Source organism: Falco peregrinus, chromosome 8 (genome assembly GCF_023634155.1).
Source record: "Falco peregrinus isolate bFalPer1 chromosome 8, bFalPer1.pri, whole genome shotgun sequence".
Classification (NCBI taxonomy): domain Eukaryota; kingdom Metazoa; phylum Chordata; class Aves; order Falconiformes; family Falconidae; genus Falco; species Falco peregrinus.
This window is the reverse complement of record NC_073728.1, coordinates 49,278,193-49,304,438: the sequence shown is the minus strand read 5'-3', so window position 1 is coordinate 49,304,438 and position 26,246 is coordinate 49,278,193. Positions and strand designations below refer to the sequence as shown.

The following is a 26,246-nucleotide window of genomic DNA, read 5'->3' as shown; positions in this document are numbered from 1 at the left end:
GATCTCTGGTCTGTCTCTTGTGATGGAGGAGGCAGGTCAGCCTGCGTGAGCCTAATCCTTCACAGGCTCTCTCAGGGCTCCAGTTCCTCTTGGCCTCCGGAGCTTGGAAGGCAAAGCGTTATTCTTCAAGGCCATTCAGCAGTCGTGTAGCTGCTGCTGCCCAGATCTGCACCTTATTACTTACTCCATACACTTTGATTTTGCTAGCTGGCGTTGATCTTGCTCTGTGCCTGCATGTGTGCAGGTTTGCTGGAGGAAGGAAGCGTGCACCATCCTGTGCACTTCTGTAGCATTAACCACGTTCTCAAAAGAGATGAATCCAGATTAGCAGCTGCAACTATTTGCTGTGCCCAATTTAAGTCCAGTAATTCTGTCACCAGATGACAAAACCATTTTCAAAGGGAGATGAATATTGGACTCTCATTTTACATGTACAGCATTTCACTTCTATTTCTTAATGTATTTACTAAACCTGAGTGAGAGATTAACTTGAGTTAATCACCTGATGGGGCATGTGTGCCTTGACTCTTTGGTCTTCAGTCAGGTGAATTATTTTTGGAGATATCTTGCTTTATATTGCAAGATGCTTTTCCTCTTTGTTTGCCTTCTAAGCTTCTGTAGTTTCTCCACCCAGCGAGTTCTGCCCTCCTCATTCCCTGCTCCCCACTGAATCATTTTTTATGGTGTGAGTTCCAAAAATGCGAGTCTTCGGTAACTTATTCAACCTTATCTGTGCTTTTGTTTCTCACCAAACTACCATTATCACCCTGTCTGTTCATGAAGAGTTGTAGGTCAATGACTCCAAGGGATACAGCTTCCTTTGGGAAGACTGACATTACTGCACTTGTTTTTTTATCCTGGTGTTGGTTTTTTGCTCCTCCCTATATGTTGCATAGCAGCGCTGACCATTTGTGGAGCTAACTGAACAGCTCATATATCTGGGAAATTGGGAATGGGCAGACAGTTGGAGTGAGCAGCCTCCTTACCTGCCATGAGCTGTGCTCTCCTCTCCTGTCAGTCAAAGCTCTTGCTAAATTCTATATCTGTATTGTTACTGCTTTTAGTAATCATCTTCCTCCCTGAGATAACGTTGGTATGGTGCTGAAGGATTAGCGATACAGACTTTAGACTGAAATCTGGAATGATACCTCTAATGAAAACGGACTTTAAACTTCATGCAAATAAGTGGCTCTGGATTTGGGTTGGATTATATTGCCTCTTTGACTCCTCATGTGCATGATGCACCAGAAGTAGCATAGCTCTTTAGCGTGTCCAGAATGCTCTGTGTCGAGTCAGTAGTTGGATTCTTCCAGTAGCAGCATGCATATGATAACTTCCTCATTGTTAAAGGCAAAAAATATTTTTCAAACTTTTGAGTAACCACTGATCTTTATCAGACCATCAGAATCGTATGTGGAGAGTATGCAGTTCGTTGCCATAAAACTGATTAACGATCAGATATTTACCACATGATACCCTCCACGCCAAGTACCGTGAGGTCGTTAGCTTTAAGGGATATGAAACACCTTATAGCATACCTGACTGCTTTTTTCAAGATGCAGAATTTCTGTTACACTGTTCCCTGACTGGTGACACTGCAGGTTAGCTAGAGACTTGGCTTACCATCGGGAGCAAACCTGAGTTAAAATCCTGTTCCGTGTGCCCACGCCCCAGTGGTGCCATCGCTCAGCAGCTGGTAGGGAGGGCGTGAGGTCAAGGGCAGCTGTCCCTTGGCTGAGAGCCTTCAGGGCAGTGGGAGATGTAGTTGGTCACAGGGTGCCTTTGTGTGTCTGGAGTAGTAGCTTGGACATTCCTTATGGAATAACTGCTTTTTTTTTTTTTTCTGCAGAATAGCAAACCTGAAAATACAACTGGCTAAACTTGACAGCGAGGCCTGGCCTGGCGTGCTGGACTCTGAGCGGGATCGTTTAATATTAATTAATGAGAAGGAGGAACTCTTAAAAGAAATGCGATTCATTAGCCCCAGAAAATGGACTCGAGGAGAGGTGGAGAGACTGGAGACGGAGAGAAGGCGCCTGGAGGAAGACCTTCAGGCTGCTAGAGACACTCAGAGCAAAGCTCTCACCGAGAGGTAGGTCGCTGGGCATAGGGCAGCACATCCCTTGCTGGACGAGAGGTGATGGGGAGCAAGTGGCAGCATCCCCTGGCTGAATGCTTATAGCAGTGTGCCCTCAGATTTCCAGGAGACTTTCTGCTTACAAGGTTTCTGAAATCATCTCCCAAAAGAAACCACCTGCAAGTGGTCTCACTCTCCAAGTAGGGAAACGTGCTTCCTACAAATGGATCCTCTATGAGAACGTAAGAGATGCTCAAAATAGCCCAGTGTAATGTTAGTGTACTATAATGTTTCTGTATGCAGCCATCATCTTCTGTGGTTGCTGTGTGGTCTGGAGCTAGGTAAATGTCAACAGATGGAATTTTAAATTTTTAAAATTTGTTGTTTGTTTTGAGCATCCTTGTATGTGATTCCTGTAGGAACTGGTATTTGACAGGGCTGTGGGAATTGCATGGAATATCCTGTGAATCTAAAGCAGCTGAAAAAAATACCAACTATCCTCCCTACTTTTACTTGTGTTGCAGGGAGAGATCTCATGGGAATGTGCAGGGAGGATGAATACTGCATTAGGCGTTGCCTACAAGCACTTTACAATCTGGATGTATTAATGTGGGTGGCTATGGCAATGTTACTTTTAGCTGCAGTTTCTTGAATATACATGGAATAGGTGTGTTGCATTCACTCTGTGGCTTTCTATTTTCATTTCTTCTACGTGCTCAGTGTCCAGACTACACCAGTTTTCTACGTAGTCTTTTCATGGGTTTATCATGCTGGAAAAAATGTAAGCATCTCAGATGTTTCAGCTGTAGGACTTTTACCAGTATGCAATATCTGTGATTTGACAAATGTTGACAAAAATACAACGTGCCATATGATGATCACGTTCATTTGTGATTTTTAGGAATATGGTCCTGTTCTAGTGTGCCAAAGAAACAGCATGTTACTGGAGAAGGATTTCTTATCCAGAGGCCTGTTAAGTTAGGGTATGAGCACCCAAGTGCACATTTCTGTCTCAAACCAGTTCAGGTGTGAAATAAAACAGATGTTGCTAAAGTCCATAATTCATGTAAAGCCGTAATGAGATGGTTAATAACTAAATCATGTAAACCTTAGTCATCCATAGACTTTACTGAAAGCAAATGAAAGCATTTAGACCTTTATTAGCACAGTAGGTATAAGAATGCAGTAGTGTATAACGAATAAAATCTGGTCCTAGAAACATGAACTTTTGTAGTACTAGCTGTGATTATTTTCCCTGAAGTGAATGTTTGCAGAATTGAATTCCATGTTGTAAGAGTATTGGAAGTTGGTAAACACATCTTGACCAAATTCTGTCCTACGTTATACTGGGCATTCTTAACAACTTTTGTAGAATTTTATAGAAAAAATAGACACTTCTTTTACACCTCATTTTAAATAGTAAGTGCTGCTTTAGCTCATCTTTTTCTATCTTCTCTTAGATTGAAGTTGAATAGCAAAAGAAATCAGCTAGTCCGAGAACTGGAAGAAACAACACTATTAGTTGCGATGTTGCACACCCAGCTGAAAAGGTATGTAACCTTTTACAGAAGCTGTACGTGCTTTCACTGCACGTGGTGTAACTGCCTTTCTCTGCTAACAATTTCATCTCCCAACTGAGAAGTCTAAACGGCCTTTCAGTTATAGTAGCGACCTAAGACAGTGGCAAGAGAAGGCTCGAGGATTATACGTCCCACTTGGTTTAGATGGATGCTTTAGAATGGGATAAACAGCCTTGTGGCAGGGTTTCTGTCTGACAACAGTAGGAGTTTGTGCAAACCCTTCTATTTTAGACATGTAACATTTAGGATACTAAGGACAGCTGAAAGTTTTTTTACTAATGATTGAATTACTGCAGTATTACATTAATGAAGTACGTTAAAGACAGCTTAACACTCACACAGCAAGTGAAGTGATTCTTGGTAATGCAACTACATGTTAATGTATGAATGTCATGATAATATTTCTCTAAATTAATTCCAACTGTGCTGTTGCTTGCAATGTAGACAATGTATTGACATATCCCTGAATCTCTTGGGTTCATATGGTATATAGAAATGTTTCTGCAGTCTTAATGTGGTCTAGTTGTTCAGGCTGTAGTTTCAGAAGAGCATGGGATTGCTGTTTCCAGACGAATGCCTGCCTGCAGGCAGAAAGGCCAAATCATCATTAGCTAAAATTACGGGTTTATCTTTTTTATTAGGAAGAGAGTTTGGTGGGATTTTTGTTTGTTTGAGGTTTTTTTCTATCAGCGTGTACTGAATTTACTCTGTTTGTAGCTTCTGCTCCACTTGGATTCTCTTTCATTTTGTGAAGATGACATCGAAAAGACTGGAAAGAAATCATAGTGCAAGACTGATATGTAAATAAGCCACCATGGAGAATAGCTCTTATGTGATGCTCTTATGCAGTGGAAAGGCATCATATTTTCATTTCATCTAGCTGATTAGGGATCTTCTGAGGTGACCAAGAAGCATGTGAAACTAATTTCTTCCTAACTATGTGCCCAGTGTTCTTGGCATGCTCCTGCGTAAGAATAAGCATTTGTTATTAACCCCATAATACAAAATGTCTGGCATTCAAAGGTATGCGTAACATGAAGCTGAGTCCAGCTTGTTGATAGGGGAAAGATTAATTAAAAACCCTTCCCTTTTCATAGTGAAATACACTGGAAAGCTGTAAATTTATTAGTCCTTGCCAGATCTATATATACTGCCAAAATGCAAAAGCATGTATAATTTTTCAGTTATGTTTCACCCAAAAGCTTTTTTGAACAAATGTGATGCAGTGCACATCTGTCATACAAATGCAGAAGACTTGTTGCGCCAAAATTGTACTAAATTCTGCATGCTTGCCTTTTTCTCATGAGGTCACGGGCATAATTATACAAATGCAGCTTCTAGCTTTTACCACACAAATAATAAATAAGGGATTATTAGGCTTATTAACATCCTCACTGTTTTTCAGTGGGGCAACTTAAGCCACTTATACATATGCAGAAATTTTTCAATAGCTAATCCATATCTGAAGTGATGGTTAAGGGTCTTTAAACAGTCAGTAATGAGCAAAGCATTTAATATCCAGAGCAGGAGTGTTGGTTTAAATGGAATTTCTAGGAACAGTGTATGTTGTAGTCAGTATTGGAGGATATGTTGGGTCTTCCGACCAGAAAACAGCATGCTCTGGTGTCTGGGCTTTCTCGTCTGAACGGACTTCTGTTCAGCACCTGCTTAAAATTAATTCTGCTGTCAGTTATCTTCTGAACCTAGATCTCTAGAGACAAACAATTTGTGTGAACTGATTTCACAGCCCAGCCCGAACTCTTCCCCTTGTTCTCCTGGCCCTGGATTCCATGTAGCCGTCTCTCACGTAGATAAATCCTGCCAGTTTTCTATTAACTGCTGGCTGTTGTGATCTCTGAGGGCCAGTTCCAGGCAGCTGTGATACTGCCTTTTGGCTGTGGGTCCAAGATTAGATGCAAATGGAAGAACATTTCCATACGGTCAGACAGTTCGTTGCAATAACTTCATCTTCTTGCATGGGCCTTGCTGGTTTTTGTGGTCTGCTTCAGAGATTAACAGGAACCATAGATTATTTTTTTCCAGACAAATGTGGGAGGAGAATGTTGCCACTAATTTTAATTGATTTGAAACTGTTCATTAGAGTTGTTTTGGTTGAATAAGGATTCTTGTGAGGTTGGTATGGTGAGTAGAAAAATGAGTATTGAACTATATTATGAAAGTGACCCAACCGGGTAGACTGTGGTTCTGGATTGTTGTGGGCAGTAATGCATACGGCCTGAGCTAACGCAGCAAAATGCACCACTGGGGCTCAGATTTGGTGACGTTGCAGTGCTTTCCTGAGAAATCAGGAGATACAGTATAATGGTTTTCTGACATGTTTCCTTCAGTCTCTCCACCAGCATGCTTTCCCTCTCCTCGAGCAGCAGCCCTGGTTCTCTTGCATCTAGCAGAGGATCTCTTGCCACCTCCAGCCAGGATTCGTCCACCTCAGCCAGTTTCACTGATCTCTACTATGAGCACCTGGAGCAGTTGGAGCAGTTGGACTCAGACTATCAAAACAAGCTTGACTTGCTCTTAGAGGGAGCCACTGGGTTTAGACCATCAGGCTGTATCACCACTATTCACGAGAACGAAGTAGCGAAAACTCACAAAGCAGATACCACCAGTCGCATACAGGCTTTGAGATCATTGTCTGGTACTCCTAAATCCATGACATCACTATCTCCAAGGTCATCTCTCTCTTCTCCATCTCCACCTTGCTCTCCGCTGGTGATAGACCCACTCCTAACTGGTGATGCCTTTTCAAGCCATATGGATTTCGATGATGCAGAGATAAGTACAAGTCTCTCAGAACTTACCCTGAACACTGGGAGTGGCAACTGTAGACTGGAAGAGCCTAGAGCAGAAGATAAACATCTAGGTCAAGGTATGGTAACGAACTATTTGCATGCACATGCATGCGTTTATTTTTAATGTAGTTTATAAAGCATTGAGAAACAAGTATTTCAAAAGCTGTCTTGTCATCTTGATATCTTTGTGTTGAAAAGTGTATTCAACTGTGTGTTCTATCTTGCTTGGGAGAAAGGGTTGGCATTTTAATTTGTACACAAAAAATACTGCTGATCTGATGAGTTTTGCAGAAGACTGTATCTAAGTGTGGTTTTAGTGTACTTATATGCTTGTGTACACAAATCACAGGGATTTCATGTGCAAATATCAATGGTTGTGCTGGGATTCCTGGTTTAATTTGGCACTAAACTATTCAGAATGTAACCTAGTGTTTTGGGGCTGGGAGGAGCATAATGCCATATTGACACAAACTTTTTGGGCAAGCTTTTGAGGAAGGCTGGGAAAGCCATTTTTGGCTTAATATTTAACAAATGATAATAAAAATCCTTCCCTGCCACCTCGGCATGCACAGTGTCTTGCTCTGGTTCCCAGTAAATCAGTAGCAATGAATTTATTAACTTCAGCTGAGCAGACACGTCAAGGCTGTGCTTGAATTTCTGCTGTTTTGAGGGGGATGGTCTCTTAGCAACAAAAACGTGTTTAGATTGTGAGCATGATAAAATAAGACATTTAGAGATAGTGGATGTTCTCATACATGCATATGGCTTATTGGGGGGGGGGGTGGTGTTCATTCTTTTTTGGAGTGATGGCTGAGCTGACGTGGATGGAAAGCAGCAGGCAGCGGTCAGGGCGCTCGTGCTGGGGCCTGTGTGAAGCCCTTGTGACTGTGGTCAGGCTAAATCCGGCGGAGATAAGTGAGACGGCTGGATTTGTAACTACAGCGAAGAGCAGCTTTAAAGGCAGTATAAACTTGCAAGCTGGAGTTGTAAGAACCAGCAGTGCAGTTGGTTTCTGTTTTTCATAGGATTATAAACCAGCCTAAATACAGAATAAAGGGAACTAGCACAACGTTATCGCTGCCTTCTTCGTTAAGAAGGCTGATGCTATTTAAAATACAATAAAGGACATGAGTGCAGATCTTCCCCTTCAAGCTGCCATTTTCCTATGAGCAAGAGGTATTAGGCATTCGAGTAGGAAACGCTAGTTACTCTTACTAGAACTGGGCGCCGATTAGTTTTAACCTTTTTCTCTCTTCAAGTTTTGTCAAGGCTGTTAAAAGTGAAAGCTCAGGTGTTAAGCAGATTAAGTGATTATTGCTGTTAGTCAGTCAGCAGACAAAATAATCACCGTAAGTAGTTTATTTCAGGGCAATAATGAGATGAGATTTTACTCCTCAGGCATTTTAGGTGGGGGTTCAGTGTAACTCCCAAAACGCAGTGGCTGGATCTGGGGTGGTCGGTGCTTGGCCTCACGGACAAAGCATGCTCACGTGCTCCTGTAAGTAGAGCTGAACAGTATAGATCTGAGGGATTTGCTCTTGGTTGCTGTTAGAACAGGACCTCTACTACCTTTGAGGCTGAAATAAGGTTTCCTCTCTCACCTGAGTGATACCCGAGCTAGTAATGTACGTCAAGCTAACAGCAGAACCTGGAATGTGGCAGTCTGGCATTCTTTGAGGAAATGGTGTGGATGTGAGGACAATGCGTGATGTGGCTTTTCAAGGCCTGTTTCACGGCATGTTCAGGAGAGCCCATGGAAGGGAAAATAGCAGAAAGTGAAGAGCAAACTTTAAATTCTTGTTATGAGTGAAAAAAGTAGTGTAAAGAACATAGCAAGTGTTACCTGCCTGCTTGGAAATATAGAATAGAGTTGAGTTCGTTCTGAACTCTTCCATGAACTTTCTTTTTAGTGTGATACTTCTTTAGAGACTTAAGGCTTAAACCAGAAAATCTAAATTTTGTGTTTAATTAGCCACATGAAAAGGTTACAGATTCAGTGAGTGTGTAAGAATTGCAGGGCTGAGCTTCTAAGCCCTTAGCAAAAAAAAGTAAGGAAGAGGATGGCTGCATGATGAATCCTTTCCAGAGAACTGTTCATCTGTGTTCAGGTTTACACTTTAGCATGCTGCTAGGCAAACAGGTACTCACTCCATTGCTGGGTTCTGCTCACCCTCTTTTGCCCTCTGGCTGCAAGGTGCTTGGGTGAAGTGGTCAAAAATGCAGGCTTTCTGGGCTGAAATGGCTCGATGGCATTGGTAATTGAAGGAGAAAAAGAGGTTAAGTGTGTGGAGACCAACCTGCTGTGCCCTTCCCAGTAAACAAGCCTCGTGCTAAGGGATTCCCAGAGCGGCATTTCTGGGAGCAGTGTGTTAAACTCAAACAACTTGATCTAGAAAGCCAGCCAGCGAGAAAAAAATTATTTTTATATTAAATGCATAGAATAGGAGGCACAAAGCAGCAGTGGGGAAAGAAGAAACATAGTTTTAACCTTGTCCACATACCTCCAGCATAGCCTGTGATCAGGCGTGCAGCAGGGGCCAGGCCCTTGCACTTGGCAGAAGGGAGGATGGATTAAATTGTGAATGCCAGTATTAAATGGATCCATTTGTTTCAGTTAATGACTGATATATTGTGTTACAGATGCTTTTATTCATGTGGTTTGGCCTATGGAGAAAAGGTCTGGACATTTATTTCTGCCCAAGCGTTTCATGGGAATACTAAGATGAAAAATACCATTCAGTGGTGGTGTCAAGAAATAGATGGTTAAATGGGCACAAATTGCACACAGGCACTCAATACGCTGGTGTTACCTGTGGCACCCTCTGCTGTTGGCTGTAGAACAAGTCCTTATGTTATTCCATAACCCTGTGTTGAGCTTGCACACTTTTTGCACCGATGTTTTTCGAAAGCTACTTTTAATTCTTTAAGTGGCTTTGTGAAACTGGGAGGCGGGAACCAAATCAAACACAAACTAAAACCAACACAAAGTTGCTTTGTAATAAAGAAAATAGGGAATGGAAACTGTGTGTTGGTTTGTGAGCATGTGCTTGCCTCAGGCTATGGGAAAGAGGGACCACTTCTGAAGGACGAAAACCCCTCGGAGAGGTGTGCATTGCCACACTTCTTCTAGGGCGTTACAGCTGCGCCCGGCGTGCCAGCCTGGCACCTCCTCGCTCTAGGAGTGGGTCTCCTAAAGCCCTGACAGGGAGCGAGAGCTGAGAGCTTGGCAGAGTTCTCCAGGCTCTCGGCTGAAGCATATCTCTGCAGAAGTGTGATGGTCAAGTGAAAAGGTGCAGAATTTGCAAGTTTCCAGGGCATATCTTTTCCTGTTCTGTAGCACAAGAAATTTATGTGCGGTAACACCTCTGTGCAAAACTCCTTGCTACAACTTCCTTGGTTTCTCTTCCCTGTTTCCTTTTCCCTGTATCCCTGCATGTGGCTGCTACTTTAAATCCTATAATTTCTTTTCCTCTCCATGTTTAGTTAGTTAACCTGGCCTTTCTGGACCTGTCTTCTGTCCTGTGTGCACTAATCTTTTGGGTTTAGGGGTAGGTGGGTGGTGGCTTTTTGCTGTTCCCCTTCCTTGAAGCCACACTTGGTGTAAACTCTCCAGGCAGGATATACCCCTCCACCTAATCCGTCCTTGGCCGAGCCTGGTCAGCAGCGAGTGCCCAGCTGCAGCTCTCTGGGTAGCTAGGGCCAGAGGGAATACTTAAGGCTTAGGGTGAGTTGCAGTAGGAGCTGTTTGATTGATTCATTTTTATAACTTCACTAGAATTTAGAAGTTCTGCTGCTTCTGCACGTTGCCCATCTTGCCGTGGGTACCTCGCTGCCTTTCCAGCACTTTGAAGGGCTCTCCTTGCATTGCCTGCCACCCATGGAGGTGCCGGGGGTAGCCAGCTGTGATGCGCTCAGCACTGCCGGTGCATAACTCTCAGCCCCTGCATGCGCTGCTGCAGGACCCAAGTATTCAATGGGCATTGACTGTGCAATAGACTGTGCAACCTGTTCCTTTGGTCGTCCAGGGAAGTCGGGCACCTTTTCCTGAAGCACTGATTTTGTGGTGGCTGTTGAGCACAGCCCACCCTACCTGTGTTCTCGGTCTTCAGAAACGTGCTTTTGCTTCACAATACCTGGGGGGGGAGGGTGGAGTGGGAAATGCAATTCAGTGGGAGGATAAGAAAAAAAAGCTGGTCCTGATGCAGACCGTTATCACTAACGCCTGTTTTTTATTTTTCCTCTGTGCTTTTCTGATAGGTATAAATACAGCTGGAGGGACGGCACTGAAGGTGGCGTGTGTGTCAGCTGCAGTGTCTGATGAGTCTGTTGCTGGAGATAGCGGGGTATATGAGGCGTCTGTACAAAGGTAGACATCAGATCTCTCTCTAGGAAGAAGCCAGTGACTCAGCTTTGCACACAGGAGTCAGCTGGAATTACTGCTGGTTATGATCCTTTTTTATAACTTGGTGGCTAAAACTCTCAATCTCAGATTTCTTAATAATTCTGAAAAAACTGTGAGCGGGTTGAATTTGATCATCAAATTGACCCATGCTTCCTGTAACAGAAGTAGCTGAAAGCAAGCTCACAGAGAACTGTTTGAACAGCTGGTCTGTTTGTGAAGGTGCTGGTAAACTGTGACTGCCGTCTGGCAGGTGTAAAGTTCCCCTCCTGCCCGTCAGCTGTTCTGGTGTCAGTGACAGCCCTCAGTCAGCGTGGGAGGACTTTGGGATGTTTAAGCAACATAGCGGTAGCACCTTCCACTGCCTCATGGATGTGCACGTGCTGCGATGCAGTTCCCGAGTGCTTGGATCCAGTTTGTGATTTCTGTGGGACTTCTACCACAAGTGCATAGCTCACAGCCAGAGCTGGGCGTCACTGCTCATGCTGGGTTTCTGGACCTCCTTTACTGCTTGCTAAAGCCGTCTGGGGTTGTTTGACAGAAACGTTCCCTGGAAGGTACTGATGTTATTGATATCCAGTCTGGCTACATCTAACATGGGGTTTCCTACTGTTTTATTGGCATTGAGATGAATTATGGGGTCATTTGTTGCAAGACACGACTGTAGAGGGGGGAAAATTGCCCATCTCATATTCCCCCCATTTATTCATTGATTGTCTTCGTTAATTCTCTAGATAAATGAGTAATTTCTTAAGTTTACGGCACAACTTTGACAAGAAGGTGCAATGTTTCTGTAGATAGCCCTCATGAGCTCAAGCCAGGCGGTCTGACAGTTTGGTGTCTTTGTGCCCATGTCCCCTCGATGGGATAGGCAGCTCTGCGGAGAGGGGAGGAGGTGATCAGGTGTGACAGGAGGCCTCCCATGCACACGCGCACGCCTGATGTTATTTAGCGTTGTTTGGGTTGTTGACTTACCAACCTGTGTAATGACTACAGTATCATTGTGATGACTGTAATAACTGTTGAGGGCAGGATGAGCAATACATTTCTCTTCTGTAGCTGAGACATAATGAAATGCAAGAGAGTGCTAAGTAATACAGAAAATACTTAAAGAGAAGAAGGCTAATCCTGTTTTCATGTGCTACACCATAGCCTCTGAGTCAGTTAGACAATGAATGTAATTTTGGGGACTTTCGGTGCATAAAACTTTGGAGGAGGAGTACATTGGGAGGGAGATGATGCAGGTAGCTGTTTCAAGGAAGACCAGTCAGTGTACTCTGTCACTTTTAATGTGCTTAGGGAAGTTTGATTTCTTAAAGAAACAAAGGAATGACTTAAACCTAATCAAACTTGAGAATTTTTGCTGTCATGATGCAGGACAGGATTGCAGTTGTTAAGTCTTATTTCTGTTGCTGGGCAGTCAGCTGTGTTTGCTAAAATCCAGTCAAGGGAACCCTCCAAAAATCCCCCACTGCCTTATTTTTGCAGTCTTTTGTGTGGCTTTTTTTGGCAGTGAAGGGGAAGGCATATGACTTTCTGCTGATAAGCACTGTAACACATACCTCTAAGGATGATTGCACTAACTTCTTAAATGGGCTTTCTTTTAGCTGCTAATTTTACAAAATCCATATACCAAACCCCCAAATGGAAGGGAAAAGATCTCGTATCACCTAAATGCAAACACTTCAATAAGAAGGAAAAGAAGTCTTTAATTGTCTTTGATTTCTTTCAGACCATGTGTGTCAGAAGTGATGGTGTTTGACAGTGATGATACAGAAGCAGTTGGGACAGCTAAAGTGCAAATTGCAATGAGGTAAGTGTGACACATTTTTATTGGCTTTTCCTTTCAACGGAAAAAATTACATATGGCATTTAAAAGAGAGTGCTTTCTGTTCTGTTCTCTTATTCTGTTTATCCTGGTCTATTAATATTAACTAACTAATATCCTCTTTGTAGTGTAATTGAGAATTACACATGTCTCCAGGAGGTCCTTGGCCCAGTTATCCTCTTTCATGTCAGTGGAAATCAGCTGGGGATAGTGTGGTATGAGGGTGCAAACCAGCAATGAGAGCACTGGCAGTGCTGAGCTGGAGAAAGCATTTTGCTGGCTTGTCGTCTCCTTTAGTGTGCAGCCTTGGGGCGGGGGGCAACAACTGCTGAGAGTAAACGTCAAACATAACCATTGACCGCACACGAATCTCACAAGTGGTGGGTACAGCGTAGGAAGGTAGGCACACAGGCATCTTCCTTCAGTGACTTAGTGGAAGGTTATTTACGATTTGGGGAAAAATAAGTAGCACAAAACTTTCATCGTGGCCATTGACAGTAAAACAGTGGTTGCCCATAACATCTTCACTGTTGTATTTCAAGTAGTTCTACTTTTAACTTTTTTTATATTACAGTCATTATATAAGGCCTTTCAAACGCTTTTAGTTACAGTACGGGGATTTAGCTAGACCCCCAGAAAAAGCAATGTATGTTAGGTCAGATCTGTAGTCCATTGTATCTGAATTCCAAATTCAGATGGATGTTCTGGACTGTTCTGAATTCTGAATGTTCTGGTAGCAGTCATGTGACATGAAACTGGTTTTGGTTTAAGCTATAGGCAAGCCATAGTCCCATTATTTTGTCTTGTTTATAAATTTGTAATGTTGCTTGTTTTCTTAATGAAACAAGTGGAATAATCATTCATTAAATCCAAGGCAGACCTCTAATAAAAATAATAATGATTTTTTGTGTCTTTCCAATTCAGATATGACGACAAAAATAAACAATTTGCAATACTGGTCATCCAACTGAGTAATGTTCCAGCACTGCTGTTACAACAAGATCAAAAAGTGTAAGTGTGTGAAGTAAACATGTTTGAAGTATTTGCAATTAAACATCTGTTTAATTGTCACTGGAGTCTGGTTTCATTTTTTCACACTCTTAAAAAATTTACCCTTTCTGAAGTGCTTCTACACTTTGTTACATGTAGCCATGTTTATGAACTAATAAACCCACAAACTGAAATAAGGTGCAGGTTTTTCCTCAGAGGTCTGTATTTGCTAGGAAAAGATTTGCCTGGAATTAGCTACTAGCCAGCAAGGTTCTGACCTGTAGCAGCGCCCAGAGCAACTGCATCGCGTGGAGAGGGGGCGTTCATTCTGCTGCAGAGCTTATCCTTGGACACCTGCACAGGTGCATGTGTGGGGAAGTGCACAGCTCCTACTAGACTCATTCTAGGCACAAGTTTTTTAAACTCAGCTGTGGGCTGCATAAGATGACAAAATTTGTTTCATTTTTGTGTAGCTGTTCCTACCTACAGAAGAGTACGTTTGCAGCATGACAAGTTGCACAGATGTAAACAGCCATGTAAAACAACATCCCGTGATGTTCGATTACAAGACTCGGAAGATGAAGTCTACAGCAACGCATGCCACTTCGTGTCTCTGATGTTGAGACAAGATGTACCTTTTTTCTCAGTTGACTGATACTCCAAAGAATAGGATAGGACAGTCGTGTCCACAGTGCTTAGGATGAATTGCACTTACAGATTTATGGAACTGTTGCGATGAAGGAACTGCAAACCTGTACAGTAGCACTGACTGCGACACTTGTTTTTTTTTCAACAGGAACATTCGTGTGGCTGTCCTGCCCTGTTCCGAAAGCACAAGCTGCTTGTTTCGCACGAGACCGGTGGAAGCTTCAGACAATCTTGTGTACAATGAAGTATTTTGGGTTTCTATCTCTTATCCGGCTTTACGCCAGAAGACTTTAAGAGTCGATGTTTGCACTGTAGATAAGTGTCACCTTGAAGAATGTTTGGTTAGTATCAATCCCTATTTTAATACCTTTGTGTTTGTTTCCTCTTTTTAATTAGACAAAATTTTAAACTCTGAAGTGTGGCAATTTCTGTGAAGTTTTCTTGGTAATCCTTAGCTATGTGATCTCTACCAGTAGAGTTCTTCGCAATAAAAATAAAAAAATTTATCAGGATATTTAGTAGATAAATGTTTTGTTAGAGAACTACTGTTGACTTTGTCAGACCACTAGATTTCCCTTCTCTCATGATTTAATGTGAAACCCTACCTGTTGTTCTTCCATTTGGAAGCATTTGTTGTAATGTAATTGAGAGTGGACTTCCAGGAATTTGGAAGCCACGGTGGAATATTAAAGATGTCTAAAGGATTATTTTTTTTAAACTGCTATTAATCTACACTATTAAAATCCATATGAGTATAGTCTTTTGAATGCTAGCGTTGCCATAGCCAGCTGCCTTCTAATGTTAGAAGAGCTTTTTTTGTTGCTCAGTATTACCTGAGCAAGCTGATTCTAATAGAACTGTTTCTGGTGTTTTGTACTCCAGAACATGAGTAGGGTGTGTTGAGCTGGGGCATAAGCAACCCATAAGTTACAGAAAAGTTGACATTTTGTCCTGAGTGTTCCACAGCATCAGCCTTGGCTGGAGGGGTACGTGTTTTATGGTGTTTCTGCATTTCTTCCTTCACTTGCCTTGCAAAGCACACTTTGGTTCAGGAAAGCATCTGTTTTCCAAATGGGGTTTTTCTCTTTTGGCAGCGTGTGCACATCCTGCAGTACCCGAGCTGCAGGTGGGAGCGCATGAACTTGCAGGAGGCGTGCTCAGCATGCAGTCTGCCGGCCTGGGCTGGTGCAGTGGAATCCACTCAGACGTGAATTAAATAAACTGCAAATCAGGTTTACTTTGGTTTTGAGTATGTCAGGATATGTACTAAATGTAATGCAGTAAAAAATGACAAGGCAGATGAAGAGGAATGGAACATACAAAGCTAAAGCATCTCGGTCTGAGGCAGTGATTTTTGCAAATTTCATGAAAAGGAGTCTTCATTTTCTGTTCCTTTCTCTTTTTCTTTGAAGCTCTGGCTGTAATTTATCCTGGCTGCAGTAGTGCTGTTCGTATTTCTGGATTCTTGTACACAGCAGCTGTAGTGAAACGCTTGCTAACCTGGAAGCCCTACACAATGTTAAAAATAATGAAAGATAAAGCATTACTAGTGCTGTTGAAATGGGGATAAACACAGCAATTTTTCTTTTTGTCAAATTTGCCAACATCAAATTGTCCTGGATTTTCGTTCTTTTTTCTTCTGGTCGGAGAGGTAGTCATTCATTTTAGTACTACACTAAAACTGTGGGTTTGCTCTCGACAGGGTGGAGCCCAAATTAGCCTTGCTGAAATATGTAGATCCGGAGAGAAATCAACCCGTTGGTATAACCTCCTTAGTTACAAGTATCTGCAGAAGCAAAACAGGAAAAGTAAACAAGGAGACATTCACTCTGAAGTACCCTGCACTGAAAAAACAGTAAGAATAACTGCTTAAATCTAACAAATCTCTTCTAAACAGTACTAAGAGAGGGTTTATGTGGCTGAAAGACTGTTACAATAGACAAGAAGTGAAGGCTGGTGTGTTCATATTTAGAACTTGAAAATGTCATAACTGCAGTGAAATAATTAATGTGTTGATTACAGATACGCCCTTGTCCTGGGCTAAATACTTACTGAAATCTGCTCCTCACGAAGCTGAGGGATGTGGTATGTGGTCTGGTGTAAGTGATGTGTGAGCTCTTGCCTTTCTTCCCACTGGACAGTTCACCTTGCTGCAATGAACTTGCTGAACTAGTCAAGATACAGACTTACCTCTGCAGGTGCATGGCATGCAGTATGCTCAGCCTGTAGCTGCACACGTGCATATGCTAGTGCAACTGGGGGAGGTGCACCAGGTGTGGTCACACAGGCTTGCCTGAGCACTGTATGTGCAATAAATAGGCTGCTTGAGCAGTGCAGGTGTGGAGACTACGACTCTCCTGCCACCAGAGGAAAGCTGGTTGGGGCTGTTCTGACCAGAAAGGTTGGACACTTTGCAGTTTGTGAGAGTCGTATCGTCACAAGAAGCCTCTTGCTCTCCTCAGGACTCTGTCTCAGCACTCTTAGAGCAGACAGCTGTTGAACTGGAAGCTGTGGAGAAGAAACTGGAGGAAAGCAGAAGCACTTTAACTAGTGGAGAGAGCTGGTAGGTAGCATCCCACCATCTTAGCGTTGTGGGATGATCAGAGCATTTGGGGATTCATGTGCAGGGAAAAAAAAGCAGATGATACAGAGCTGTGGGAGGCTTCTTCTGTCTCTTTCTGTTTTGGTGAAAACCCATGTTTCTTCTGTTCTGGAGGTTGTGCTTGGGAAGTGAGAGCAAAGCTGATAAGTGTTGAAAATAGTCATAGTACTATGCTAATTTTGTTATTTGTACAATGTTCTGTGGATGTCCGTGAAAGGTCTGCTTTGTGGTGCAAGGCTTTACTTGACTATTAATGCTGGCTGTTGTTTACATGGTTCAGATTCAAATTTTATTAATCAAGGCCAACATCTGAAATAAAAAGCAAGCCTGACCAATGAGTTTGATGGAGAAGCCAGCTGTGAGTTCAAAGGAGCTGAAAAGGATGTTAAAACAATGCTTCAATTTTGTCCAGCATCAATTTTTAAACAAAGTGTCCTGAGAGCTCCCCTTAAGATGCACTCACCTTAAGCTCAGACCACGTGGCTGTACCCTCAGCTTGCTCCTTTCCAAGATCAGTGTGAATTTTTTTGGCTGTAATGGTTGCATTCTGGTGCAGCTTCACTTCAGTTTCAACAACTCCCTTATAAACCTGTGTTTGTGTGATCTCAGTGGCTACAGGACCTGCCAGGTACAACTGATTGCCTTGGGGATGTGTTTCTGTCCAGCAGCTTACAGGAGGTAACTCCTGCTGCAGCACCAGAGTATTGTCCACAATAGGCCAGTTCAATAACTGAGCTGTTCTTAACAGGCAGGACGAAGAGGTTCCTGATCAGGAAGAACAGGACGAGATCAGTGAAAATGAAGCAGAGGAGGAGGTAGAATTCTGTGCTGGAAAATCGCTGTGGGAAACAGAAGAAAGTCTGAATTCCCAGCTGCACATGGAAATAGCAGTGAAGGTAAAGTCAAGGGCCTTTTGGAGGGACAGATGAGTTGAAGCTTCCCATTGCTTAACTGGCTGGGTTGCTGTTGGGCTGAGCAAAGCTACAGCAGTTATTTGAAAGTTCATCACTGACGTTTAGATGTTTATCTACGTGAAATACTTCTAAATAACTCTACGTGACCATTTCATCCCACAGTTAATACAGCATCCTTTCATGCCTTCTGGTTGCTGCTCATGAAAACAGTTTTCACTAACATGACAGTGGCTTTGACCTTGGTCAGTTCTGAATGTAGTTGCAGCCTAAGAAACGTGTGCTGTACACGTGCCCTCTGTGCATGTACATACAGCGATTTGGATCTGTGCTGCAGATGCACAACAAGTAAGGGAATGGTCTAAAATCCTACCTCTGTTCTGTGTGAGAATGCCAGGTCACATTGACGTGCTGGATCAACAGGCAAAGCTCGTTGGAATCAATTGTGTTGTGCAGCGATCAATGGATGCAGAGCCCTTAGGGAGCGATACAGTTAATGTAGCAGTTACCGAGTTCAAAGAGTGAAGTGTCAGGACATCCTGCGTGAGAAGACCTAAAGAATACCTGGGTTTTAATGCGATGCCTTTGGGACTGAAAGCAGAGACACATCACAGGTGGCTGTCAGACAGCCCTGGGTATGCATCATCGGTAAGATGGCAAGCTGGCATTTACGCTGCAGTATCTGTCTTTCAGGTGGATAAAGAGACAAACACAGAGAGCCTTGCACAGTCTTCTACTGTAGTTCGTCCGAAAGACAAAAGAGCAGCAAATCCACCCCAAACTCAATTTGTCAGAGGTAGCACTATCATCCGCTCAAAAACATTTTCACCAGGACCACAAAGTCAGTATGTGTGTCGGGTAAGGAAAATGCAATCCTGGGGTTATAAATGCTGGGTTTCGTTAATGAATGCGTGATATCAATGTTCTCTTAGTTTGAACCTTTCCCAGAGACCTGATACTTCTTTCCCCCTTTGACTTCGGAAGTTGCTCTGTCCTCACCTCCTAGACAGTATCTTCCCTTGAAACTAATAGTATTAAGCACAAATTTATAAAATACATACGTGCCCATATGTTTGTGGTACATGCAGTGTGTTGAGATGCCCAAACTAAACCTGGAAGGGCTGCAGTAAGACAGCGATAAGCAAGCTGCATATCAACCCCTTTCCTGCTGCTTTAAGACTGTTCTGTGCTAACTTCAACTGAGTTAGCTGTGTCTGCCTGACTTTAAATGAGGTGAACCTGAAAGCTTGATAAAAGTGGAGAGGTAAGTACCTGATAGTGTCAGCAAAAAAACTGGAAGCTTGAAAGTCTCCAGCGTGCTTTGTTTGAAGGTAACTGAACAGGCCGCGTACTGGGTCAGGATGCCACTTCCACTGCTTTGAAATGATTGTTCACAATTATTTCCTGGATTGAGGGTCAGCCGAAACTATAAATAACTCGTCTTTTAAATTGAATTGGCAAACAAGCGAACAGTGTGTTCTATCACGCATGACCTGTCCTAAGTGGGCATGCTCTTAATACAGCTGAGCTGGATTTGATGCGCAGGTTTTCTCTGATTCAAAAGCAGGTGCTTCCATGGAAACAGACCTTATTTAATTTGCAGCAGTGGCCTGTGCTTGGGTGGTAGAGGTACTGTGTCCCAGCACACGCAGATCCCACATGCCTGTTCCCCCCACCCCCAACTCTGAGAAGGAACCTAAGAAGGGAATTAAACCCCTCTTGAGCTGAGCTCTTTTTAAGGGTCTAGGCACAGTCACAAAAGGCAGCAGGCTGCATGTGTGTAACGTGACAACTCTTCAGGTGAAAACCCAGGGGATAGCTTACAGGTAAACCTACCTCTTGCACCGCTAGCTTAAAATAAAGGTGACTGGAGAAAACAGAAACCTGTAATACATTAGTCCCATGTTTTACAGATGCTAGAAAAAACAATATTGGTTTTTTTTATTACTTAGAGCTCTTTTTTCTGGGCTGTTTTGCCCAGCCTAGTTACTTTCAGAGGAGAAGGGCAGTGGGATAGAGTCCCATATCATACCCTAACATAGTGTCTCTCTTTCCACGCAGTCTGTTCCCAAAGAGGGACAGAGTTCAAGGCTTGTGGCAGTATCTGGCCATGCCAAAGGGATTGCATGTTGTGCAGTCAGATTTGGGTGGCAGCTGTCCGCTGTAGCCTTTCACAAAATTTAATAGTTCTGCTTGCATCACTGCTTATAGTCACTTGGAGAACCCTCTGATCTTGCTAATAATGTCTGTATGCACTGCTTGTATTTCTTTCATGAAAAATACGTGGTTTTCATTTTCAGCTGAATCGCAGTGATAGTGACAGTTCAACGCTATCCAAAAAGCCCCCCTTCGTTCGAAATGCAATGGAGAGACGAAGTGTCAGAGTCAAACGGGTAAAAAAGTCACTGCTTTGTGTTTGTGTTTTTTTCTCTAGCATAGGCACTTGCAAAGACCAGAACATTTTTTGAAGGAAGAATTTGCAAAGATAAATCAGTTGCCACGTGATTTCATTCACAACCTTTTCTTTGTGTGTGAGAAGTCCTTCAAGGCTGCTTTTCTTTGACATATCAGAATGATGGGAATGTTTGCACTTGGAACTCATTTAGAAAGATGGTTCCTGGTATTTTCCATCTTGTCAGAGCCGAAGTAACACAGTTTGGCAGTGTTTATTGCTGCAGGATTCTTATGTACTTACAATAAATGCGAGGAGCTGGGGAAGAGGGTGAGGAGAATGATGTCTCAGATGCTCAGGTGATGTTGTAGTGACTCTGTGGTGCACAATGAATCCCTGTGCCTGTTGTGATGGTAATCACTGAAATTCCGCCCAGGATACTGATGCTGAGCTCCTAAGGAGATGGTTTTCTTGAGGCAGCTTGTGTTTCAAACTAGCAGAAGGCAGCATAATATGTTACTGGGGAAAAAAACACAGGTTTTTCTTTTGCTTTGTGGATTCATCTGAAGATGAGACATTAAACTTAGGAGCAAAGTGTGCAAGTAAGACTTGTTTGATTTGGAGAAGCTGCCAAGGGAAGTTTAGTGGAAACACCAAAATCAAAAGGTTTATCTATAAGACTTGCTTGTGAGTTTGTGCTCTCTGTCTTGAGACAGATTGGAAAGCAGGATCAGATTTGTGGGAAGAAAGGTGTTGGCAAACTGGGTCTCGTGATATATTTGACCCTTCATGGGGGAGTGGTCGGGACAGTTCTCATCACTGTGTTCATACACGCCTCCTTTTCTAGCCTTCAATCAAGTCCTTTGGTACAGAGCGCCTAATCCGCACTTCACTAGACCTGGAGCTGGACCTGCAAGCGTCAAAAACCTGGCATGATCGGCTGGTTCAGGAGATCTCGGTGCTGAGGGAACTGAAGGAGCAGCTGGAACAAGCTCAAAGTCAGGGCGAAAAAGAGTTGCCACAGTGGGTGAAGGATGATGAGAGATTTCGACTGCTGCTGAGGCTAGTGGAAAAACGAGTGAGTAATACCTGCCTTTGGATTTTATTCAATGTGCTTGAGAAATATCATTTGAGAAACATGATTTGAGAAACAGGGGACTTTGGGCAGGTAGGAATTGAAGCCTTAGCACTACAGCCACTCATCCCTTCCCATCAAGCAAGCAATTGATAACAGAAGCTGCAGTCCTCGAGTGTCTGGCTGCTCTCAGGTGTATTTACAAACTGCAGCCTGTGCCTGTCTTCCCACGGGCAGGAGGGCTAGGAGGAAAGCAGTTACGTCTCTTGCTTCTTCTAAGAGAAATAATGGCTGCATAAGTTTTTTCTGGGATGACACTTGGCTTTAGGATAGGATCCTTATGCATATGAAGTGAATAATATAAGTCAGATGATAGCAGACTTTCTAGTTTTAAAAGCTTAATAGTATCTATCTTTCTGCTTATGAAGGGTAGGCTGCAGGGCAGGGAGGGAAAGGAGACACACCAAGAATTTCAACAAATAGTTCATTAAACAATTTTGTTTGCTTTTGTGAAAGTTGACTTTCATTGTGTTACCACTTTTGGGGAAAGGGTTTAAATAAAAATCATGAGCTTCAAATGGAATGTGTTTACAGATAAGGCAGGTGAAGCTTCAGAAACATCTGAATAAGCCTGAAACAGCAAAGTCAGCAGCCTTCTGTCACATTTGGGTTTTCTTTTGTTTTTAAAGTGTTACTCCATAGCTGATTCTCTTCATCGCTTAGATGCTGGAATTCCTGTCCTTTACCTTCCTGTAGAGTTCAGTTTGTCCCGAACCCGTGCATTTACCAGCACAGGGATTTCCTGCCTTAGAGCAAGTGCAGATGCAAGAAGTCACAGGTGCCATCCGTTTTGTCACGTGCAGCCTCCCGGTCTGTAGTAGGTGTGGCATGTCATGGTTGGCACTTCCCTACCTCTGTCTGCATCACACTCTCCCTCATGTACAGGGCTGCGTCTCAACTCCCCTGATTTATTGGGGCACCTCTGCTGACACCAGGCAGAAACACAGTTGGGAGAAAATGCTTCTTCCTTGGCAACACAACAACTCTTTCCCATTATTTGTTTAGGTGGAAAAAACAGAACACAAGTGTGAGCTCAAGGCCGATAAAATGATGAGAGCTGCTGCCAAGGATGTCCACAGGCTGCGAGGGCAGAGTCGGAAGGAGCCTCTCGAAGTACAGTCATTCAGGTAATTACAGGTCACTGGTAAAGGAGAGGAAACATTGACTGCTACTCTGATTTTTCTGTGGATGATTGAGATTCTGATGAGGGAGCCTAATCTTTGTAGTAGTAGTTAGCTGTTCTGCTTGAACAAAAATTTTTGTATTTATATGTCAAAGTATCAGGACTGAGAGTTAGTGAAACTACCTGCAGTGCTGTACCAGGTCTCAAAACCACCAGCAGTGCTCCAAATCATTCCCCACCTGGCAACAAATTCACAAATCCTTTGTTTAGTATAGAAGCAGCCTTTTGCTTCCCTAAGTAATATACCTAAAAAGGAAAAAACCCGAGCCTTTCTGGAATGGCTTTTTGATAAGGTCAGTTTTGTGAGTTCAGCTGTAAGGATGCCTGGTGTCTGATATGTAAATAAGAGGTGTAGGTTGTGAGAGGATGTGCTGCTGCTCCTTGTGGTGACAGCTGGTGAGATAAATTTTAATGTGGATGATGGACATTTCTGGCAAGACTTCTGTTGCATTAACAACTGATCATCTTTTTTTTAGAGAGAAAATGGCGTTTTTCACACGGCCGAGGATAAATATTCCAACGCTCTGTGCAGATGATGTGTGATCACCATAAAGTATTTGCTTTCTGGACAATTCTACAAATGCAGTTTGGGTTTTGAAGTTATTTATGTGGTATTATGAAGGTACCAAGGCATTTGTATATTAGAGCTTTTGTCAGTATGTGGATGTTTTGAAGATTTTTAGGTTAAAGTTATATCATCACAGAAACCAGCATTAAAGTGACAAGATTGTATAGTTTGTATATTTAGGAATGTATTTTTGGGAAATAGAATTTTAAATAAGAGCAAATGCAGCGTAAGGTGCTGTTAAATAATGCTGTTTAGACTTTTTGTACAGCTCTACCTTTTAGAGGTTTTACTGCAATAAAAGAAATTTGAAGGAACCTCACCCCTACCTTCTATGATGTTCTGCATCGGACTCTCCCGAGTGATGTATTTTGTACCCCGTGGGGAATGCAGGGAGCCGGTTCTGACTCCCAAGCGCTGTGAACGAATTTTCTGTGAGCTGTGGAGCGTTTGTGTTTCCTGCCAGGTCATAAAAGTAGGTGTGAAGTTCGGAATACTTGCACTTTTACCGTTTGTACTGCAGCTCATGTCTGTGATGGGTCTGGTAAGGTAATGTGGGGAGCCCGTTGAAACCACGGCTGTGGAAGGAGGGCTGCAGGTTTTAAGTCCATTTTAGGTTTTTCCAATAAAGTGACCTTTCTGGACAAGCCTGCCTTCTCGCTTTTTGTCCTTTGTGAATCTTCTCATCACCTGGCACCTAAATTGGGCTTTGTTTCTGTCCCTAGCTGGAAGTGCATAGCTTTTCACGTGTCAGGCCTTCAGACCAGGCGCTGTGGGAAGGGGGAGCACCCTCGGTAACCCGGGTGCGCCTGGGATCTGCCCTTTTGTTCGAAATACAGCTGTCCCTGAAGCTGCCGGAGGGGAGAGAAAAATAAAATCCGGGGTAAAAAAGGCAATAAAAGAATGTTACTGCCGGCAGGGCTGGGTGAGAGCCGCCCGCCGCATGGCCAAGCCCAGAGCGTCGTGCCCAGCTGCGCGGGGGGCTCCCACCGGAGGGGGAGGGGAGGTCCCACCGGGGCGGAGGAGGGCTCCCACCGGGAGCGGCTCCCCCCGACCCCTGCCCGGGAGCTGCCGCCGCCCCCGCCAGCGGCGGGACAGCCCCGGGCGGGCGGCCCCTCGCCAGCAGCCCCTCGCCCCGGCGCATTCTGTGCCCCCCGCGGGCGGACGGGGGGAGCCTCGCCCTCCGGAGCGGCGCCGCGGCTGCCCCTCCGCAGCTTCGCTCTTACACGGCGGGGGCCGGCGGCGCTGACAGCCCAGGGCTCCCCTCGCACGGAGGAACCCGCCCCCGCCCCTCCGCCACCGGGGTCCTCCCGGCGCCCGGGGGCGCTGCCGCCGCGCCGTAGCCCCTCCCCCGCCGCCGCGCTTCCGCTGCCGCTGCCTGCTGCTTCCGGCCGCCCGAGGATGGAAGCGCGCGTGGCGCAGTCGGCAGCTCGGCTGGCGCGGCAGGTGCGGGGGGGCACGGCCGGGGGCCGGGAGGGGGTAGGGCACGGCCGGGGGCGCGGCACAGCCGGGACTGGGCCCTGCCGATAGCGGCTCCCTGGAGGGCCCGGTTGCGCTGCAGGCGGCTTCGGCTGGGGCCGAGCGGGGCACGGCCCCTGGGCCGCCGCGCCGCCGGGGAGGGCCCTGGGGGTCTCTGCGGGGCAGAGGAGGCGGCGGCGGCGGCGGCGGCGGTGGGGAGGAGGCCGGGGCAGGGCCGGGCGCGGGCCGCGGCCGAAGCGCCCACCCGGCGGCTCCGGGCTCGCCCGGGACAGAGCGGAGCAGACGCGCCCGCCGCTCCCCCGGAGCCGAGTCGTGCCGGCGGCCGGGGCCTGCGGTTCGGCTCGCGGCGCTTTGCGGGGGGACGGTCCGAGGGGAAGTTCGGCAAAAAAAAATGCCCAGAAAACCAAAGGCAGCGGGGAGCCGTCCCGCGGGGCTTTGCTGTTGCCGCCCGAGCGCGCTGTGCCGGTGCTGTCGCTGGCCGCGCGCTGTGGTGGCCGTGCGGGGCTCGGCCTGGAGCCGGGCGCGGCGCAGGAGGGTCCGGGGGGCGCTGCCCGTGGCGGGCCTGGCTCTTGCGAACGGGATTACGGGATTACAGCAGGTGTAAGGTGCTTAGGGCTGGGAAGAAGGATGGGGACAGCCATTTCCCTTTGAAAGCCGTGATTATAATAATAATTAAAAAAAATCAGTGACCGGTCTGTCTTAGTCAATGATAGGTATTGACAGTAGAGTACAGAGGCAGCTTCAGGAAAACTTTGAATCCGACAGGTAAAATTCTCATATATTGCCCCAAGAGCATGTAACAGAGATTCTGGCTTGTGCTTTTTGCCTGCCATGCACGTGTGTTCTTAAGCAACTTTTCAGTACATTTCTACTCACAATTCAACATATGGTAAGCACTGCCCTAAAATACTGAGATAATAAATCTGGCTGTTGAATCTCTGCAGCTCCTTTTTGCCGTTGTTTTTTGGGCTTATCTTTTGAGGCTGCTAGGACAGGAAGGGCATCTCAGATACTCTGGCAAGGCAGTTGGCTCTTTGCTGTTAGTGCTGTGTGATCTTTAGTTCATAAACGAATTCCAGTCACTTTGGAGCAAAGCAGGGGGGGCAGTGTTCAGTTTTTCGGCTCCAGGAGGCTGAAGGAGGCCATGTGGAGCCTGAATCTACCTGTCATCTCACTACCAGCCACGTGCTCCCTGGGGCCAGGTCCAGTGTGCCCTGGAGCCTGTTGTGAGCCAGATGCAAGGAATCGTTAGCTCATCGGGAAAATAACACAGCAAAGAGCGGAGTGTGTGCTGAGTTACTGCATTGAGCCTCAGGAAAATAACACAACAAAGAGCGGAGTGTGTGCTGAGTTACTGCATTGAGCCGGCTCAGCAAAGGCTTGGCAGAGCAGGAGCAGAGATAAAAACATGTAGGAAGCAAGAAGGAGGTGAAAGAAGAGAGGTGCTCTGGTCCATTTGCCATACTTTCTCAGGCCATGCTCTCTCTCGCTTCTGCTCGCTCACTCATTCTCTAACACACACCCCCTTTTTTTTTTTCAAATATGATGATGAGAAAATCTGTATCACATTAAGTCCTAGAGACAGAAGCCTATGCAATTTTTGTGTTATCTCAGTGGGATCTTTGGAAGACATTCTTACGTGCTAAG

General features: G+C 44.8%; 2 protein-coding genes across 4 annotated transcripts in view; both read left to right on the top strand.

Moving 5' to 3' along the window:
* The window catches only part of WWC1 (WW and C2 domain containing 1), a 73,923-nt gene extending 50,156 nt beyond the window's left edge, over positions 1–23,767 (top strand). For both annotated transcript variants that reach the window (XM_055812124.1, XM_055812123.1), the window contains 15 exons: positions 1,850–2,092; positions 3,538–3,627; positions 6,006–6,544; positions 10,725–10,833; positions 12,599–12,679; positions 13,619–13,705; positions 14,481–14,673; positions 16,035–16,187; positions 16,795–16,895; positions 17,683–17,830; positions 18,539–18,703; positions 20,146–20,238; positions 21,085–21,315; positions 22,378–22,499; positions 23,032–23,767. In XM_055812124.1, coding sequence (XP_055668099.1) covers positions 1,850–2,092; positions 3,538–3,627; positions 6,006–6,544; positions 10,725–10,833; positions 12,599–12,679; positions 13,619–13,705; positions 14,481–14,673; positions 16,035–16,187; positions 16,795–16,895; positions 17,683–17,830; positions 18,539–18,703; positions 20,146–20,238; positions 21,085–21,315; positions 22,378–22,499; positions 23,032–23,098 — 2,422 coding nt within the window. In that variant the 3' untranslated portion in view covers positions 23,099–23,767. The remainder of the gene's footprint in view (positions 1–1,849; positions 2,093–3,537; positions 3,628–6,005; positions 6,545–10,724; positions 10,834–12,598; positions 12,680–13,618; positions 13,706–14,480; positions 14,674–16,034; positions 16,188–16,794; positions 16,896–17,682; positions 17,831–18,538; positions 18,704–20,145; positions 20,239–21,084; positions 21,316–22,377; positions 22,500–23,031) is intronic.
* Positions 23,768–24,465: 698 nt separating this feature from the next.
* Positions 24,466–26,246, top strand: part of RARS1 (arginyl-tRNA synthetase 1) — an 18,743-nt gene continuing 16,962 nt past the window's right edge. Inside the window, exon 1 of one of the 2 annotated variants that reach the window (XM_055812389.1) lies at positions 24,466–24,566. Coding sequence is in view for 1 of the 2 variants with exons in the window: in XM_055812388.1 (XP_055668363.1) it covers positions 24,522–24,566 (45 nt within the window). In the remaining variant the exon portion in view is untranslated. The remainder of the gene's footprint in view (positions 24,567–26,246) is intronic. The other variant, XM_055812388.1, reaches the window with a different exon arrangement.